This window comes from Pseudorasbora parva, chromosome 7 (assembly GCF_024679245.1).
Source record: "Pseudorasbora parva isolate DD20220531a chromosome 7, ASM2467924v1, whole genome shotgun sequence".
Lineage (NCBI taxonomy): Eukaryota > Metazoa > Chordata > Actinopteri > Cypriniformes > Gobionidae > Pseudorasbora > Pseudorasbora parva.
The window spans coordinates 17,237,981-17,258,978 of record NC_090178.1 but is presented as its reverse complement, the minus strand read 5'-3'; the positions used below and the strand labels follow the sequence as shown (position 1 = coordinate 17,258,978).

At 38.7% G+C, this 20,998-nt stretch overlaps 1 protein-coding gene across 2 annotated transcripts in view; it reads left to right on the top strand.

Moving 5' to 3' along the window:
• The window catches only part of fhl3a (four and a half LIM domains 3a), a 48,955-nt gene extending 37,342 nt beyond the window's left edge, over positions 1-11,613 (top strand). For both annotated transcript variants that reach the window (XM_067448374.1, XM_067448373.1), the window contains 5 exons: positions 1,034-1,213; positions 3,693-3,867; positions 8,804-8,973; positions 10,440-10,626; positions 10,740-11,613. In XM_067448374.1, coding sequence (XP_067304475.1) covers positions 1,058-1,213; positions 3,693-3,867; positions 8,804-8,973; positions 10,440-10,626; positions 10,740-10,891 — 840 coding nt within the window. In that variant the 5' untranslated portion in view covers positions 1,034-1,057 and the 3' untranslated portion in view covers positions 10,892-11,613. The remainder of the gene's footprint in view (positions 1-1,033; positions 1,214-3,692; positions 3,868-8,803; positions 8,974-10,439; positions 10,627-10,739) is intronic.
• Positions 11,614-20,998: the final 9,385 nt, after the last annotated feature.

Sequence of the window (20,998 nt, the reverse complement as noted above, 5' to 3'; positions counted from 1 at the left end):
AACATTTGGGTAATAGGTAGTTGGTAATATTTTTAAATGTTTTTGAAAAAAGACTAGGCTGCATTTATGTGATCAAATATACAGGTAAAACAGTAATATTGTGAAATATTATTACAAATTGAAATAAATATTTTCTATATTCATTTATAATATAATTTATTCATATGATGGAAAAACATTTTTTTTCTCCAGTGTCACACACTCCTTCAGAAAACATTCTTATATGTTGATTTGGTGCTCAAGAAACATTCCTATTGTCACAACTGAAAACAATTGGGCTGCTTAATATTTTTTTTTTTGAAAACCATTATACATTTTGATGAATGGAACGTTCAAAAGAACAGCATTTATTTGAAATAGAAATTTGTATTATAAATGTTTTTACTGTTATTTTTGATCAGTTAAATGCATACTTGCTAAATCAAAGTATGAATTACTTTAAAAGAAATTGAATGGTAGTGTCAGGTGACTAATCAATATCAATTCATCTATCAGTCTGATTTGTAAACTTTAATGATTTGCTTAAAAGGCACTGAAAGGCTAGCCGTATAAGGGGCCGTTCTTGCTTTTAAAAAACAGCAAGATGCAGACAAAACAGACTGGAATAAGTCCTTGAGATGCATTTAGTTAAAAGTACTTTTAACTCGCTACAGTGTCCTAAAAACACTGCCATCGTAGTGTAAGATGGTGATAAAATAATTCAAATGCATCAGTCAAAGCCATCTTTGCTCGGTGGCCAAGAAAAACAAAGCTCTTAAAACAATGATTATTTCTCTAAAAGTGAGCTCCTATTGAAATTCTGCTACAGCTGCCACGTCACACGCAGCATAGAGTTGTGCGCTTGCTAAAGTTCCAGCTTCCTCCCTCTCATTTCCCAGCTATCATCACAGAGCTATAAAACTTAATAGACGTTTTGCACAGTGCTTCATGACGGATCTGCCTGTATGTGTTTGTTAGTGTCTCTCTTTCTCTCTCAGGGTGATACAGCTGTGATTGAAGCCTCACCTATCTGTATCTTCCATGTGTGTTACAGGGACTGATTCGGATCAGGAGCAACATGAGCGAGCGCTTTGACTGTGACAACTGCAAGGAGTCCCTATACGGCAGGAAGTACATCCAGGCGGAGGAAAACCCTTACTGCATCCCTTGCTACGACAGCCTGTTCGCCAACACCTGTGATGAGTGCAAAGAGCTGATTGCCCATGATGCAAGAGTGAGTTGCGCTAAACAATACCCTGTTGGAAAATCCAGTTATTTGCTGGTTAGGTATGTTTTGAAGCATGGTTGCTGGTTTGAGCTGGTTTATGCTGGTCTTTAGTTGGTCATGAACTGGTTTAAGCTTGTCTTAAGATGTCTATAAGCTGGTCCTGAGCTGGAGCTAGTTTCTTAGGACCAGCCAAGGACCAACTTAAACCAGCTCAAACCAGCTGCCATGCTTCAAAACAATACCAGCATATGCTTTTTTTTTAACAGGGTAGTTCTCCTAATTGACACACCCTTGTGTCGTTCCAAATATGTCTCCTATGGAACACAAAAGAAGCGATTCTGCAGAAAGTTTAAGCTGCTCTTTGAAATACAACAAAAATAAGTGATGTAAATTTTTAAGCCCTATTCGGACTGGATTAGATTAACATGGGGACGTGGGAGTTATTATTACCAGACGTTCTTGGTGATTTTAGTCCCGTCCGATTGTGCCATCTCGGTAATCATTATGGACTATGTCTGTGAAGATTACCAAGAATTTACCTTAAAGCATTCGGTTGAATTCGCTTGAAGCATTCAGTTGCGTTGTAGGTGTTGGGACAACTCTGTGGCAAACGTCTTCTCCGCAACGTCTGTGGCAAACGTCTTCTCAGGAAGTATTTTCGGCATATCATTTAAAGAAAAAAGAAGATCAAAAGCACTTATTAGAGGCAAAACACTTATTTTAGCTGTAGGAAAGTTTCTATTACCAACACAATCCAATCAGAATCGTCATTAGACTGGACCTGTTTATTAAAACACACACATATAGGAGACGGAGTTCAGACTGTTGTGTGTTTGCTCACGTGATGATAATACCTAAGCCGAGGTTACCGTGGTGCATAAAGCGAGTTACTACTCCCACTTCTGCTAGTTTTACTGAGATGTCTTATCCCGTGCGAATTGGCCATTAATATTACAGCCGTCCTGAGGTAAAATTACTTTACCCCCACATCACCATATTAATCTAATCCCATCCGAATAGAGCTTTAAACACCTCATGATCCGATTAGATCCTGAGAATCACGATTCAATTCTAAAATGAGTTAAAAAAAAATATTTAAAAAAAAGTCTTATTAATGTAATGAGTTTACCGCCTTTGAATATAAAATGTATGTGTTGCAGTTTATAAAATTACTTGCGTAAAATTTTTGCAAACAAAAAGGTCCACTGCTAATTGTCAGTAGTACTGAATGAAGCACAGCTCACACAACGCAAAGTATTTGAGTGACCAACCTTAACCTGACGCGAAATCTGCGTGGGTAGATCTTTGGCATTCGCGCAAAATTCAGGATTACATGAGTCGTATTGAATGACTGGATTTCGCCTATGAAATTTGTGTCCAGGAAAATTGACCACAGCTTTTTAGACCATCAAAATCTACATTTCTGAGTGAACAATTCCCTACAAGAAGCACGCAAGTAGTGCCTGGTTCACTTTGTACAGCAAAATGTTGATTTTTACAGGAGCATTTCCATGGTGGATGGAAAAAATCTTTTTTATGTGGTTTCAGTCTGAAACTGTCCGTTTAACAGTTCTTTAGAGAAAGGCATTTATTGTCCAATTAGAAATGTCATTCAACTTCAGTCAGGGCAACAATGTTGAAAACCTTGTAGACGTATTGAGTCTTTAATCTTTCCCGTTTTGAGGGTAACTAATCCCTTCTAAATTAAATAAAAGCCAAATAATGCAGTTAATATAGCACGGTAGTAAACTCCCCACAGGAAATCGGGAATCTGTGCACAAACAGACAAAGATTCTGATGACACTGAGGGACAGCAGATGCTAAATAAATTCGCTGTTTGTCTTGGCCATTTGCAGTTACAGGTCATAAATTTCACCCTCCCTGTCTTATTACTATGTGTTTACATATTTTACATGAGGAGGCGACCCAGACGCCTTGTTCTCCACACACACATAACTAGATACACATGTGCTAGCGTTTGAGATGCTGTTGCATGGCAATTACTTGAGATGTTAATCAGAAATGTTCTTGGCGTTGTGGAAAAGCCGTTTAATGTGTGGCCTCTTTTTATTTTATTTTTCTTGTAAACAAAGCTAATCTGTTGGTATGTCAACTTGTTTTTTAACAGTAACCACACATTTTTAATATTCTAATATCGGGACACCAGTGCATCCTCTGCAGCTAGCTCATGTTTGTATGTTTACTGAAATGTTTGCTTTTGGAAAAGGCTTTCATCCAAAAGGCGACTTGCATTGCATTTGCACAGGTACACATTTCCATCTTTATCTCTGGAAATCTAACCCATGATCTTGGCGACGTTAGCACCACGTGCTACTGTTTGAGCTATAGGAAAGCTACTAAATCTGCTGGTTTAAAGGGACAGGTCACCTTAAAAATTTGTTTTGAATTTGTCATTATGAATTTTTGCATGAATTATCTCCTCAAAAGTTCTTTAACATGCCTGTGCTGTGTCTGTGTTATTCAGGAGCTGTTTTACGAGGACCGCCACTACCACGAACACTGCTTCCGCTGTTTCCGCTGCGACCGCTCGCTGGCCGACGAGCCCTTCACCAGCCAGGACGATGCTCTTCTGTGCAACGACTGCTACTGCAACGAGTTCTCCTCCAAATGTGTGGCCTGCGATAAAACCGTCATGCCTGGTACAAATGACATCAGCACCCTTACAGATCCCATAACTCATATCATTACCTGATATACCTTGTTCAGACTGGTCTCGGTCTAGTCCCTTGCTTCACACTTTGGCACTGCTCCTTCGGTTTGTTCTCGTTCCTGTTGTGTAAGACTGCAAGTCTTCACACTTCTGAAACAGACAGCGTTTCATGACCACAGGTATGCAGCAGGTAACGTTAGATTCACAAATATGAAGGAGCCAAAACAGAGAAAAGGGGAAAGTTGGGATGTTCTGCCAAAGCAAATCCAAAGTACTAGCTGCATGACTAAAACAGAGAGAAGTGAGAGAGCGGTGAGGACCAGGTTAGATGTGACAAAATAATTGCCAGTCTGCCTAGCTTGCTGTCTCTCAGCCAAATCATTGCGCATGGCTGCCGTCCAAGCCTCTGAAGATAGGAGGAGATAAGCCAGTAAAATATTTCAGCAAGGCTGCTGAAAAGTAGGTAACAATTCCAGGAGGTTACGTATGTTCTTTTACCAGGCTTGCAAGGTGAGGCCTATATTGAAAGACCTTTACATATTTTTATAATGCCTGCAAGAAATTGATATTCCATAAAGCCCAAGTATGAACCGCTAATTTAGCTTGAACCACTTGCACCACTGTTGAAAATTTGGGGCCAATAAGATTTGTAATTTGAAAGAAATTAATGCATTTATTCATCCAGGATATATATTAAATGGATCATGGACAGATTTCTATTCAATATTCAATCAAAAAATCCTGGAATTAATGTATCTCCGTTTCCACAAAATTATGAAGCAAACACAGTTGTTTTAAACATTGATAATAATAAGAAATGATTCTTGAGCACCAAATCAGCATGTCATGATTTCTGAAGGATCATGGGACATTGAAGACTGGAGTAACATCTAAAAATTAAGCTCTGCCATCACAGAAATAAATTATACTGTAAAAAATATAGATTAAATATAGTTGTGCATCAAATAGATGCAGCCATGGTGAGAATAATAGACATATTTCAAAAACATTAATCCTACCGAGCCCAAAATGTTGAACTATAGTGTAATTCCATTCAAACTTTTGTTTTGTAGGTAATTTTAGTCATATGTTTGTTAGTGTTTTTTGTAATTTTACACTTCAGAAAATTCCCATTGGCTAAGAATGATCAGCACTGAAAATTTTACCAAAGATGATGTCACCTGATTATTTGAATACTGAATTGTGAATGATCTTCTTCCTGACATTTATTTGCATATTGAATTGCAGTTGTTAATATAAAGTTACATTTAGACTGTAAAGATGTGCGCTGAGTATCATGACAGTAGGAAAGCAGCTCTGATGTGGTGTGGTGTGGTGTGTAATGTACACCAAATTTGTCATTTAAACACTTTGCACGCTTTGCAAGCACTGCTATAGAGTTTTACAGGGGTGACATCAGAACCCAGACTACTAATTCGCCAATGGTTCCTTCAATTTTCCTATGGTGTTTTATAATGTTTTTTTAAATTAAGCCTGTGGTAAACATAACTTGACAATACTTTGACGTTTGCTCTACAACAACCGAAACGTTCTAGTTACGAAGTGGAAACATAAGCTGCGTCCGAAATCGTGTACTGTCTGATTTGAACTTAATTCGTGACCCTTAAAAAAGTATGTTCTTTATAATATGAATGTGCATAGTACGACTGTAATCTGGACACACTACAGTACATCCGCCCTTTATTGTCATTATCATCTGACCTACCAGCGTCAATTGCGTCCCTTCAACTCCATTCATAAATCCTTTCCCGTGGTCTAATGCACCAATATACCTAAACTCACTTGTTCAGACTTACACACCCTCCAGAAGCTTGCGTTCTGCGAGTGAGCGGTGCCTCGTGGTTCCATCCCAAAGAGGCATGAAATCGCTCTCACGGACATTTTCCTGGACCGTTCCCACCTGGTGGAATGACCTGCCGATCTCAATTCGTGCTGCCGAGTCTGTAGCCATTTTTAAAAAGCATCTTAAGACACATCTTTTCCAATTGCACCTGACCAATACAGAATAGCACTTACTGATCACCACAGCAACGACCAAAAAGCGCACACTCCCGGATCATATCTACGTCTCTCATCCGGATTTGTGCCTTCGGGCGGGTGTGTTACATAGTTATCATAGGTATCATAATCCGGTGTACTGTATTTTGCATACGTGAGTTTTTGTTGTAGATGGCTATTGCTGCGCGTTTAGCTAGAATGCCATACAAAACCAACTCATTGGGCCACTGAATCTGCATTAACGACAACAGTTGGGGCAACAGCCTTAGTCCTAATGGGTTGTTATCATGGCTATCAAAATCCAGTTTTCTGTATTTTGCGTACGTGAGTTTTTGTTGTAGGTGGCTATTGTAGATGGCTATTGTAGATGGCTATAAAAAAAATTTTTAAAAAAAAATTGTGTACTGTGCTAATTAATTGAGGTTTCTTACAGCTCTTACAGGTTGTTGGCCTTGTTTGTTTCGTTGCTTCTATTGCTCTCCCCTTTTTTGTAAGTCGCTTTGGATAAAAGCGTCTGCTAAATGATTAAATGTAAATGTAAATGTCTAATGGGATAGGAAAGTGTCCAGATTCAGAATCTCACTGGATGTAGAAGGGTCATCCGGGACTTTTCGCCTACTTTTTTACTATGTATTAAAATCTAGTAGTAGGTACGTTTTCAGTATGTGTGTTATTTACGTTCTAGAGCAGAACATCAAATATTATAAAAGCCCATAGGAAAATCTTCCGGATTGGTCTTCCGGGTTCTGACGTCATCCCTGCACCACTTTATTACCTCCTGCAAATGTAAATCAAGTTGCTAGTGACATTAAAATCTGTGGCTGTTATTTTTTTGAGGTAAATCCAGTGAAAAAAATAGAATTGTATTACAACCTCCAAAAGTTGCCAAACCAAAATCAAGAAGATAAAAATATTCCACCACAGTTTTGAGTCCAGATTCATGCATGTAACCTGAGGGCTACATTTTATGAAGAGAAACACATTGTTAGTGGTAAGGTCCTCTGTTTGTGATGTGCAGATGACAAGGGAAAGACAAAAGGATGGAGGGCTCCGTTTCACAGATTATACTTTGCTTTGATAAATGTGGTGACATATTTTGGAGTGAGTTTTGAACTTGAAAGAGACAGCGTTGATGTAACTCAATATTTCTTCTAAATGTCTTTCGTTATCCAGGGGATTACGACCTTTATCTTTTTGTCTCTGTGTAAAGCTTTGGTGATTTTGACAGTGGGGCCTCTTTCAGTAGATTCTCTGCAGGGCTTTTGATCTGGTTAACATGTGAAACGCTTAGTGGATTATGAGCATCAACCTTTAACCTTGTAATCAGTTGATGAGACTCGAATGTCAGATCATTTTGTCACTTAAAAAGCTCAAATTTGTCTTTTGAAGGGAAATCCCAGCGGTAAGTAGTCTCAGTTGACATCGCTTAAGTAACCTTTGTCTTTCAAACTGGGTGAAGCGACTGTTCACCATATCAACATGCTCACTAGCAGGTCCCACTATGGGATGCTGCAAAGAATCTACGAGATTGTGATAGGACTCCACTTCTGTTAAGCTCCCTTGGTGGTCCTAGAAATGGAAATAATTTGTATTTTTGTTTTTTTTTATCATAGAAAGAGAAGTACTTTTACACCAGAATGGCACCATTACATAATTCACCGCTATTGATGGAAATGTCCAGATTTTCACTGTTATGCTATTACACATCTCCAGGCAAAACAGGCAAAAAAGAAGCAGAAACGAGCAATATCATATGCAAGTAGATGCATATGTCAAATAACGTAATCATCAACATCAAACAGCATGTAAATCAGAACATGATTTATGCCTAATGTTACTCAATAAAAATATGGACCCAGGATGGCCTTGTAGGAATGTGCAAGCTTTTGGTGTGTTGATGGACTCCTTCTCCATCTCTGTTTTGATCATCATTCTGATTCCAATCTGGATGTAGTCTTTGACCAAAATAAAAAGTTTTTGTTGACATGACTATTAACTAATTGATTAAGTAATATGTAATAGTGGTTATGGGTTTTGAATTAATTTTGAATTAGTTAATAGTCATGTGCCCCTACAAGGAAAGTCATAGCATAATGACACTTAACACATTTAACTAATAACAATTTAATGATTGGTTAATCTATTAATCATGTAGAATCTTCATTAGTTGCTGATGCAGTAATCATTAATAAATGGGTTAGTTCACCATTAGTAATACATTAACTCATGATTATCTGAGCATTAATTAAGCATGAATTAATGCATATTAGTGCACCTGTATTGTAAAGTGTTACCAAAAAGTAAGTCGCATATGTTTTCCCTAAATTGAGGAACAAACAATGGTGTAACTGACCAGTGGACACAAATAAACAAAGTGCATCATGGTCTTTTTGCCTTACTTCTAGGCAGTGTATTTTTATAAAAGAATTTAAAAAAAAGTATTTTTATTTTGGGAAAGTTTTACTTTAACTTCACTAGATTCCAAAGCATATCATTGTGTCACATTTCAACGTTGTTTCTCGTTATTTTGAAATTAAAATATCGTCACCCACTATATATATATATATATATATATATATATATATATATATATATATATATATATATATATATATATATATATATATATATATATATATATATATATATATATATATATATATATATATATATATATATATATATATGAAATATATATATATATATATATATATATATGATATATAAAATATATATATATATATGATATAAAAAATATTTATATATATAAAAATCTATTTGATTGGCATACAATGTTATTATCCGATTCATAGTTATTTTCTGTTTAAAGTTACTTTACAAAAATGATAGATCTTATGGCACTGTGGTTGTTTATTTTAAAGGCTTCCTTTCTTTTTCTCTCATAGGAACCAGGAAGCTTGAGTATGCTGGCTCCACATGGCATGAGAGCTGTTTCATTTGCAACAGCTGCCAACAGCCAATAGGCTCCAAGTCCTTTATCCCAGATAAAGATGACCACTATTGCGTACCCTGCTATGAGAACAAGTTCGCACCACGCTGTACTCGATGTAAACAGGTCAGTGGTTGGATTTCACCATAGCTTCTCTGCCTGAAATACATAACCATGTGTTCCTCATCAGTCCACGCACACATTCCTCCACAAAAAGTCAGAATTCTGACCTCATTTCTCCTTCCTGTTGTATATCAGAAGTCTTGCTAGTCACTGATTACCTCTGGCTGTCAATTTCACATCCTGTCTTGACAGTCTGTTTGGAGTCTTGGCTCTATAGTTCAGTGAAATGCAAAAAACACATTTATTTAGGCTGGTTTTGAGTTTGCTTAAGTTAATAACACTCAGTAATTAAAGGGTTAGTTCACCCAAAAATGAAAATTCTGTCATTAATTACTTACCCTCATGTCGTTCACTGCAAAAAAAAATGTTTTTCTTACCTATAATTTATATCTTGTTTCTAGTCAAAATTTCACAAAATTCTTACATTAAGAAACATTTACTAGACACGTCAAAATTATTGTCTTGTTTTGGGAACAAAATTACTCAAAATTAAGAGAGTTTTTGCTTAAAATAAGCAAAATAATCTGCCAGTGTGGTGAGAAAATTAATGTTGTTTTAAGATTATTTTGGTTACCCCACTGGCAGATTATTTTGCTTATTTTAAGCAAAAACTCGTAGTTTTGAGTTATGTTTTCCCAAAACAAGATAATCACTTTTGCTTGTCTAGTAAATACTTCTTGTTTTAAGAATTTTTAGATGTTTGGACTACAAACAAGACAAAAAAACTTTAGCTTTTTTTTTTTTTGTTGCAGTATTTGACACCCGATTCATGATTCATCGAATCATGAGTCAATACGCTGTTTCATTACGTTCGAAGCTTTGTTTTGAATTCGGCCCATCACTATACAAGTCGTTATTTAGTTTTTTTTTTGCGCACAAAAACAATTCTCGTCTCTTCATAAAATTATTGTAGAGCCACTGTAGTGAGATGGACTCTGTAACGACGTCTTTAGTGCCTTTTATGGGTCTTGAGAGAGGAAATGACATTGTGGCCAATGCAGACCTTTCTGAGCCATCGGATTTCCACAAAAATATCTTCATTTGTGTTCAGAAGATGAACAAAGGTCTTACGGGTGTCGAACGACATGAGGGTGAGTAATTAATGACAGAATTTTAATTTCTGGCTGAACTAACCCTTTAATAGTTAATGATACTTTATTAAACTCTTTTCAGTGTGTAAGGCTATAGCGGTGGTGATTCAGATCTAGTTAAAACTACTTAAACTTCAATTGTTGGACTAGTGAACTAGTAAACTTTCCAACTATAGTTAACCATCCCTGGCGTACAGTTGCTACACATTATGAATGCACGCTCTCAAGACTGACAAGATGTTTTATGCCTAACATACGACGATTACAAAGAGGTTTGGTAAAAGCTAAATACCCTTTCTGAGGTAACTTTGTAATGTTTGTGTAAGTTTGTGCTGACAGGTTAATGTTTATATCTCTGTTGAACTCTCTCTACCTCAGGCCTTGGCTAAAGGAGGTGTGACCTATAGAGATGAGCCGTGGCATAAGGAGTGCTTTGTGTGCACAAGCTGTAAAGTCCAACTAGCTGGCCAACACTTCACCTCCCGTGAGGATAGCCCATACTGCCTCAAATGTTTTGGCAACCTGTACGCTAAGAAGTGTGAAGCCTGCAACAAACCCATTACAGGTAAAATATGCATGGATGTCACTTTGTTTTAAAAACTGATGGGGGGTTTTAGGGGGCAGGGATTACAGATGTGTTCCTTTTAGACTTATTACATCATTTTTATTTCCTTTTAGGTTTTGGCGGAGGAAAGTACATCTCGTTCGAGGACCGGCAATGGCACCAGCCCTGCTTCACCTGCTCTCGATGCTCCGTGTCCCTTGTGGGTGCCGGTTTCTTCCCCGAGCAAGACGAGATCCTCTGTCGCACCTGCAACGGCAACCTATAGAATGCAACCCCCATTCACACACCTTGTCTTCTATATACACGCATACGTCTCTATTTTACACTGCTGTGCCTTCACCTGAGAATTCCTGTCTCAATTTATGTCCATGCTGATGCTGCTGTTTGAGATCGCAGCAAACTACCACCACACACAATGGTCTCAGCTTCACCAAACTACTCCAAGAATAGGCTTTCTGGTTTACAACCAGACACTTTTAAAAGATGCACCAAAGATTGCTGAAACTTGAAAGCCTTAAACTTGACTTGAAAGCCATGCAATGTTGAGTCCCTACTACAGCCTTTCGTTGCAAAATCCAGAATCAACACTCCATTAGTGAGTAGGTCTCTATGCACGCATAAAAAGATCTGATCTCCCTGCTAGTTATTGCCATCTTTTTTTTTCCTGGCCAACCAGAGCTGTCATGAGGCTGGTAATGGTCATTAACGGGTGGATGTAGTCTGTATTTGCAGCCTGTGAAAGAACTTAAACAGATTCCTTCATAAACACCCAAAGGTTAAAGGTTTGGTGTTCTGTTAAAGTGACTGAACAACCATTTAGAATTGTTCCAAACACCCCATGCCAAGTAAAGTGTAAGAACAGGGATGAATGCACAACTTATTTTGAGTTTCGGGTACAATAAAGGTTCCACTTTGAGAAGCAGCCACTCAACACTGAAAATCTAGCTTTTACACAACATGTATGTCACATATATATATATACATATATATATATATATATATATATATATATATATATATATATATATATATATACATATATATATATATATATATATATATATATACATATATATATACATATATATATACATATATATATATATATATATATATATATATATATATATATATATATATATATATATATATATATATATATATATAGGTCATGTGAATGTTGAATGCTGTAGTTAGTGAGCACTTTTTCTAAAACGTCTCTAAAAATTTTTGTTTCTAAGCAGAGTTTCTTCTCTTAATGCATTGCAATAGCCTGACAAGCCAGACCCACATCAAGCCAGTTCTTTGTTCTTTTCTCAGAGGAAAGCTTAACTCCAAGTCTTCCAGAGTCGCGGTCAAAGCTGATTCGAAAGACCGCCGCCGTTCACCAGTTTCTGTATTTACTAGAAGCACGCAAAGCAATTAGGCCGTCATCATTATGTTAAGCCCCGCCCACCGACTCTATACACGATGTGATTGGCCCGTCAAGAGTTTCCCGTTTACAGTGTATTGAGAGTTGCTAGACGACACTCGCGGACAGATTAGATTTGCTGCCGATAGGGTGCGTCTAGATTTCTAGGCTAGCATTGCAATGCCTTCAAAACAAAAAATAATGCATAGAAATCAAAAGTCAACAAAAAGATTATAATAATAATAACAGCTGAAATGTTTCTGTGGCCCATAGATGATTTGGAAATGCATTTTGTATACAGGGGGAAGACGGACTTGCATTTGCACTAATATAGCTTGAATTATCTATAGAAGCACGGAAACTTCAAGATACAACACGCATTACACTGTATATATACACCAAACTACATGCTATTTCCTGTTCACTTACTGTTTGTTTTTTTGTCTACAATATGACCTCTACAGTCAGAATTTCTTAAATCTTTATAAATATGTCTCTGTGTTAAGAGTGAATGCAATTAAATAATATTTGTGTCAGTATGTCACAGATGATAGTATGCATGTTGTCAAATTGAGACAGTAAGTATTATAATTTTTTAATGCCAATTTTACTAGTTTCACCCTCTGAATATTTCTAAATGTATAAGTATATATATTCACTTTGAGCTTTAATGCAGGAGAGAAAGAGTTGGCTAATGTGCATTTAATGAAAATTATTGTGATACAAGCTTTGTAAGTTTGAGGTGTGGTAAAAAAAAGATTTCATTTTTTAAAAATTAAAAATAATTGTTATTGATTGTTTGTTAATAAATATTTTATAAATTAAACAAATTCTGACGTCTTTTTTTAAGGGATTAGATTATTCTAAATATTTTAGTGCAAATTGATTACATTTAGGCCAAAGATATTGTTACATACCCAAGAACCTAATATTATCCCCTACAGCCCTCTTATTCCGGGGTTACCTTGTGACTCTAGATGGGTGTGTTTATGTGCAAACGTGCTGAGTGTGCTATTTCTTTGCCTTGATGAGACATAAGAACTTAAAACAAACACGTGGCCAAATGCGCTCCCTCTCAAAACTGGTGAAGGTCTTCCTCCCCTTCTCTTTTTCAGCATTTTCACCAAAGAAGGAAATGGAAAAGGAGAACGGGAGATGCCGTTGGGGGAGGGAGTCCTTCTGGTGGACGTTGGGTTAGCATGTGGGAGAGAACAGCTGAAAACGAAAATGAGAGGACGACAGAGGAGAGAGGGAGGGAAGATTGAAGCTTTTGGAGCTGGTCCATGACACTTCCACTGGGGTTCAGTTACATACACACAGTCAAGAGGTTTATGGGAAAAAAAGAGCGGGTCAGTGAGGCAATGGAGGATGGTTAGGAGGATCACATGAGTGGTGGGTGAATCATTACCAAGGAAGGCTTGTGGGAAAACCGGACACTCTGAAGTTGAAGTGATTCAAACTACACAGAGTGAAGTGGCTGCTGTAACTAAATGTAATCATAATCATTTAATTCATCATAAAGTAATGAAGCCACCAAATTAATACAGTCACTTAGATGAATGATGAAGCTAACAACTGAAGAAAAACACTCATGAATTGTGAAACCTCTTTTATCCAGTGTAGAAAGGATTCATTTTATCTGACAGTCTACATCTTCCCTGTGCATATTAAAATATGTACCATGTGTATCAGCTACAACCAGTTTTAAAAACAGACTCTATATATATATAGAGAAAGAATAAGTTAGTAAAACTGGTTGTAACTGATACACATGGTACATAAGTGCAGCAGATCAGCAAAGTATTGCGGGGAAAAACGAAGGGGTTAAAGGGATAGTTCACCCCAAAATTAAAATTTTATGTTTATCTGCTTACCCCCAGGGCATCCAAGATGAAGGTTTGATTGTTTCTTCAGTAGAACACATCAAGATTTTTTACTCCAACCGTTGCTTGTATAATGCATGTCAATGGGGTGTATTTCTATGAGAGTAAAAAATACATAGACATACGAATCCATATTAAAACCTACGACTCATGGCACATTGATGTCTTAAGAAATTAAACAATTGGTTTCTGCAAGAAACCGAAGAGTATGTTATTTTTTTTACCTCATATCAGACGAATCTCATCCTGTATTCCCAACGCCATTACTTCCGTTGAATAAAGTAAAAAAAAAAAATGGCGGGATCATAGATTATTTGCGTATATTCCTCATTCAACTGATCCTCGCAGGCACTAATGAGGAATCTCTATATATATATACAGGCCGCAGGGTTTAATATGGATTCGTATGTCTGTGTGTGTTTTAGTCTCATAGAAATACACCCCATTGACATGCATTATACGAGCAACGGTTGGAGTTAAAAATCTTAATTTGTGTTCTACTGAAGAAACAAACACACCTACATCTAGGATGCCCTGGGGGTAAGCAGATAAACACCAAATTGTCATTTTTTGGGTGACCTATCCCTTTAAAGATTTGTTGGTTAGCATGACGCCGTTAACCCCTGCTGGTAGTTTTCGGTAATACTAATTCATTTTCCAAGGTCCCGTTCTTCACGATTCCATCTTTCAAACTTTAGTTAGTGTGAAATGTTGCTGTTGGAGCATAAATAATACCTGTAAAATTATAAAGCTCAAAGTTCGATGCCAAGCGAGATATTTTATTTAACAGAAGTTCCCTTTCAAAGCCTACAGTGAACGGCCGGTTTGGACTACACCCTTGCACTTCCTTCAGGAATGACGTCACTAGAACCGCTTGTTGACTAACCCTCCGCCCACAAGTAGGCCTACACGCAAAATAGGGGGCGTGGTCTTGTTGCTCTCTCACGTGGTGCGCATTCAGCGCTTGCATCTCCCCGTAATGGTAAGAGGCGGGACCTTTCCGGGCAAAGTGCGCTAAGCTGCTGTCCTATCACAACACGGGAAGCGCTGGCCCAATCAGAAGTCGTTACTGAAGGAGGGATTTCATAGAACAAGGAAATCATCAGGCCGTTTTTTTAGGACAGAGAAAACAGTGCTGTACAGATAAGTAAATTGTGTGAAAAATACTGTGTTTTTACACGCGAAACATGAACTCATGTTATATTGCACACTGTAAACATAATCAAAGCTTCGAAAACACGCGAAGAACGGGACCTTTAACAAACATCCAAAAGTAGCCATTGTGACAAAATAAATGTAATTGCAAACATAATATATATTGATAACTTTTCATTATACTAACAGAACATACCAGTTTACAAAAGGGAGAGGACTAAGCACTTATCCCTGGGGTACACCTTGTGAATAAGGGAGGCAAGTTGTGAATAAGGGAGGAAGTGATCGTGTTAATGGAGAAATAATCAGCTACTACTTAAGGTAAATAAGTGATCCATGTCAGCAGAGCCAATTGCTGAAGTATATTATTGCAGAGTGGATCACATTTCATGAGATTGAGAAGATGAAGACAAGAGAAAGGAGGAGGTCATCTGTAACAACCTGTAGAGACTCTGGAGAGCTGTCTAAGTGCTATGTCAAGGATGAAATCCAGGCTGAAAAGGCTTATATAGATTATTTGAAACTTGATGGTGCAAATAGAGCTGACAGGAATAAAACTCTTCAAGCATTTTCTTAAAAAAAGGTAGATTTAAGATACATCATGTGTAATTATTTAAATCTGCTGGATCTAGACAGAATTCCTTGAGGATTGGTGTGACAACATCAGAAATGTTGTCTCACAAAAAAGGTTGGAGTGATAGGGGATGAGTGTGGGGTGTTGTTCACTAGATAATATACTAGATTAAAGAAGGATTAGTAATAAAGGAGAGACCGATAAGAGTGAAACTAAAAGTGCAGAAACTTCAAACTTTAAATTTAAAGTCTTACAGACTAATAGATCACAACCGTACAATTTCAAAAGTAATATTCCTTTCATCTTCTCGATGGAGATAATGATTTCTAGCAAAACAAAACAAACTTACTGCCAGCTGCAAGGTCTTGCAAATCATCTTAGGCCCTGTTTACACCTTTTGCATTTTGGTCGATTGGATCAAAAGTAGATGGGGAGACACACCCGTATTACCTGGGACCAAATTTACTAACAGGTTGCGCCAGTGCAAACCCGCTTTTGGCGTAAAAAAAAACAAAAAAAAACTGTCAGGATTTACGAAAGACACGCAGTGAAAAATGTGATTGCTGGTTTGTCCTTGTCAATTTACTAGTGTTTGCACCATTATTTACCTCCCAAAAAAGCACGTCTTAAACCAGACGCTAACTGGTGGATTATATTGGTCAGTATGAAAATGTTCCGGCTGCATCCGTGTTCTTTAATTTGCGTGTCGTCAGTAGAGCACGCGCAGAACTTTACACTCCCATCTGCGTTTGTTTAAATAACGCTCTCACACTAATTTACCCTGTTTAGTAAATCTGGCCCCTGTTGGTTTGATCTGTATCTTTTGTCCACTTTCAACTGAGGTGAAGCATTGATTGACTGATAGACAACTACTGTGTAAGTGTTTGTAACTTTTCTCATTTTTGATTGTTTGTTCATTTGTTGTTGGATAAGTGTGTCTGTGTGGTGCAGTGGTGTGTATTAGTAGTTTTGGTGTATTGTGGTGGTGTGTGTGGGAGTTAGCATTTGTTGAGTTAGCATTTGTTTGGTCTTTGCCACGTTGGGAGTCAGTTTGTTGGGGGCGTTCCCAGCTGCTTTCAATAACGATACTCAAGTGAGTATAAATAGCGTGATAGTCCGCGGCAGCGGAAGCGGCAGTGTGAAGCCCTCCTTGTGTGAAGACCGACGAGTGTAAAGACTTCAACTCTTCCCAGTGCAACTCCTCTCGAGCAAGGACCCCGGCAAGGCACTTGAGTATCATCTTCCTTTTCATTATTTGTGTTCGGCTCTAATTCCTATCTGGCCTTTTCACCATGTGCTTCCAAATCTCAACTATAACTACTAGCACTCGTAATTCACGCGCTGTACGCATGAGACGCCGCAATCCTAATAATTTGCGCTATATCCTAACATCCTCTGCTACTTTACTCTCTATTCCAATTGGTCTCTGGAATTGTCAGTCTGCTGTAAACAAAGCAGACTTCATTTCATCTATTGGGACTCATTCTCAGCTCAGCCTCATGGCCCTAACTGAGACCTGGATCAAACCAGAGGACACTGCCACTCCTGCAGCCCTTTCAACCAATTTAACTTTTTCACACACTCCTCGGCCTATTGGGAGGGGTGGGGGTACTGGTTTGCTTATCTCAAATTATTGGAAATTTGAACCATTACCATCTCTACCGGCCAGTTCATTTGAATCGCACTCAATCACTGTTACTCACCCTGTTAAAATCCATGTGGTAGTGGTCTATCGTCCTCCAGGTCACCTCGGTAACTTTGTGGAGGAGTTGGATGTGTTACTTTCTAACTTCCCTGAGGATGGCACTCCACTGATTCTGCTTGGTGACTTCAACATCCATCTTGATAAACACCTAGCTGCAGACTTCAGCACTCTACTGACTTCATTTGACCTTAAGTTAGTATCTACTACGGCTACTCACAGATCAGGTAACCAATTAGACCTTGTATACACACGCAACTGCTCCACGGACAACACTTTAGTTACTCCATTACACACCTCAGACCACTTTCTCATCACTCTTAACCTTATACTGACTCCTGATACAACACGCACTCCAACACAGATCACCTTTCGGCGTAATCTACGCTCCCTCTCTCCCTCTCGCCTATCCACTATGGTATCATCTTCACTCCCTCCACCTGCTCAGTTCTCAGCACTGGACACTAACAGTGCTACCAACACTCTTTGCTCCACTCTAACATCCTCCTTAGACAGTTTTTGCCCCCTCTCATCCAGACCAGCCCGCCCCACCCCATCTGCCCCCTGGCTGTCTGATGTTCTCCGTGAACATCGCTCTGGACTCAGGGCGGCAGAGAGGAAATGGCGGAAATCTAAAAACTATACTGACCTTACCTTGTATCAGTCACTTCTCTCTTCTTTCTCTACAAATGTCTCCACTGCTAAAACAACATACTACCACAACAAAATCAACAAATGCTCTGACTCTCGCAAACTCTTTAAAACATTCTCCTCTCTCCTTTGTCCTCCTCCTCCCCCTCCTTCATCAACTCTTACAGCTGATGACTTTGCATCATTTTTTACAAACAAAACATCCCTCATCAGCAAACAGTTCTCCTCATCACAAACTGACAAGCACATCTCAACAACTAACACGAACACGCTTCCATCCTTCTCTCCGCTCTCCAAGGCAGATATTTCTAAACTCATCCTTTCCAATCACCCTACTACCTGTCCACTTGATCCTATACCCACTCACCTCCTTCAGGCCATTTCTTCTTCAATCACTCCTGCACTCACTCACATTGTCAACACTTCTCTTCATACGGGAACCTTTCCCACAGCATTTAAGCAGGCTCGGGTAACCCCACTGCTTAAGAAACCCTCTCTGAATCCAGCACTTTTAGAAAACTACCGACCGGTATCCCTTCTGCCTTTCATTGCAAAGACCCTTGAGCGAGTTGTGTTCAATCAACTCTCTATGTTTCTTGAAAGGGACAACCTCCTAGACAACAACCAATCCGGCTTCAAAAATGGCCATTCGACTGAGACTGCCTTGCTCTCGGTAACTGAGGCACTGAGACTGGCAAAAGCAGCTTCCAAATCCTCAGTGCTCATTCTGCTGGATCTGTCTGCTGCTTTTGACACAGTTAACCACCAGATCCTCCTGTCAACACTTAAGACGATGGGTATCTCAGGAACTGCCCTCCAGTGGTTCAGGTCTTACCTCTCTGGTAGGTCCTACAGGGTGTCATGGAGAGGTGTAGTGTCTAAGTCACATCATCTAGCTACTGGGGTTCCCCAGGGCTCAGTCCTTGGACCACTTCTCTTCTCCATCTACATGTCATCATTAGGTTCCGTCATTCAGAAACATGGCTTTTCCTATCACTGCTATGCTGATGACACTCAACTCTACTTCTCATTTCAACCAGATGATCCTACAGTCAGTGTTCGTATCGCTGCCTGTCTGACAGACATTTCTGACTGGATGAAAGAGCATCATCTTAAACTCAATCTTGCAAAGACAGAATTACTTGTTTTCTCAACCAACCCAGCACTTCATCAAAATTTCTCCATTCAGCTTGGTTCATCGACCATAACTCCATCAAGGACAGCCAGGAACCTTGGAGTTGTGATTGATGACCAGTTAAACTTCACTAACCACATTACTGCAACAGCCCGGTCCTGCAGATTTGCTTTATACAACATTAGAAAGATTAGACCCTTCCTATCAGAACAGGCTGCACAACTCCTGGTTCAAGCTCTTGTTCTCTCCAGACTGGATTATTGTAATGCTCTTCTGGCTGGGCTTCCAGCATGCACTATCAAACCCTTGCAGCTGATCCAGAATGCAGCGGCGAGAGTGGTCTTTAATGAGCCGAAGAGAGCGCATGTTACGCCTCTCTTCATCAAACTGCACTGGTTGCCAATGGCTGCTCGCATCAAATTCAAGGCTCTAGTTCTCGCCTACAAAACAACCACTGGTTCTGCACCATTATACCTAAACTCAATTGTTCAGACTTACACACCCTCCAGAAGCTTGCGTTCTGCGAATGAGCGGCGCCTCGTGGTTCCTTCCCAAAGAGGCATGAAATCGCTCTCACGGACATTTTCCTGGACCGTTCCCACCTGGTGGAATGACCTGCCGATCTCAATTCGTGCTGCCGAGTCTGTAGCCATTTTTAAAAAACATCTTAAGACACATCTTTTCCAATTGCACTTTTCCTATTGCACTTGACCAATACAGAATAGCACTTACTGATCATATCTACGTCTCTCATCCGGATTTGTGCCTTCAGGCGGGTATGTTACATAGTTATCATAGCTACCAAAACCCAGTGTTCTGTATTTTGCGTACGTGAGTTTTTGCTGTCGATGGCTATTGCTGCGCGTTTAGCTAGAATGCCATACAAAACCAACCCATTGGGCCACTGAATCCGCATTAACGACAACAGTTGGGGCATCAGCCTTAGTCCTAATGGGTTGTTATCCTAGCTATCCAAATCCAGTGTTCTGTATTTTCCGTACGTGAGTATTTGTTGTAGCTGGCTATAAAAAAAAAAAAAAAAAAAAAAAACAGTTGTGTACTCTGCTAATTAATTGAGATTTCTTACAGCTCTTACAGGTTGTTGGCTTTGTTTGTTTCGTTGCTTCTATTGCTCTACCCTTTTTTGTAAGTCGCTTTGGATAAAAGCGTCTGCTAAATGATTAAATGTAAATGTAAATGTAAACCACTTCTGTCCTGATTTCTTATAGGGGAGGGTTTTATATGTATGGGGAGTTTTTTTCTTTAAATCTTTCGATCTAATGGCAGAATAAACTCCCCCGGAAATGAAGGACGCATTTGGAGGCCGCATTTGAAGGAGCCTTCGAATTAGGGCAACCTTCGTCATTCAGCGGTGACACAATTTGCATTCGATTGCGGCCTTGCAGACTCTAAATTGAGACGCAGCCGAAATCTGGTTCCCTCTACAAAAACTCAATAGGATTTAGGCTTTTGGATTATCACAAAAAAACACGCTCTGCAACCAACAAAAGTTCATAATACTTTCCAAGTTTTGTCCATCACGATAATTATCACAGATGAACACAACTTTTAAGAATTTTGAAGCCTAAATGCAGTCACCAGAAGTAAAAAGTTAAGGGTAGGCTATAAATAACACAATGGTCGCACAACTTCTACGTCACCTCCACTAAGCTTCCGACAAATCTTTCAGTTTTTATCTAAAAAAAACAAAAAAATATCCCCAAAAGTTTGGGTTAGAATAAAGATCACAATTATAAGCATAACAAGGTTGTAAAAGCGGAGTGATCTTACCTGTTCGGCGGGATGACATTAAATCTCCCCAAATGCCTCTGTAGACACATAACAGCTTCAAAAAATCATG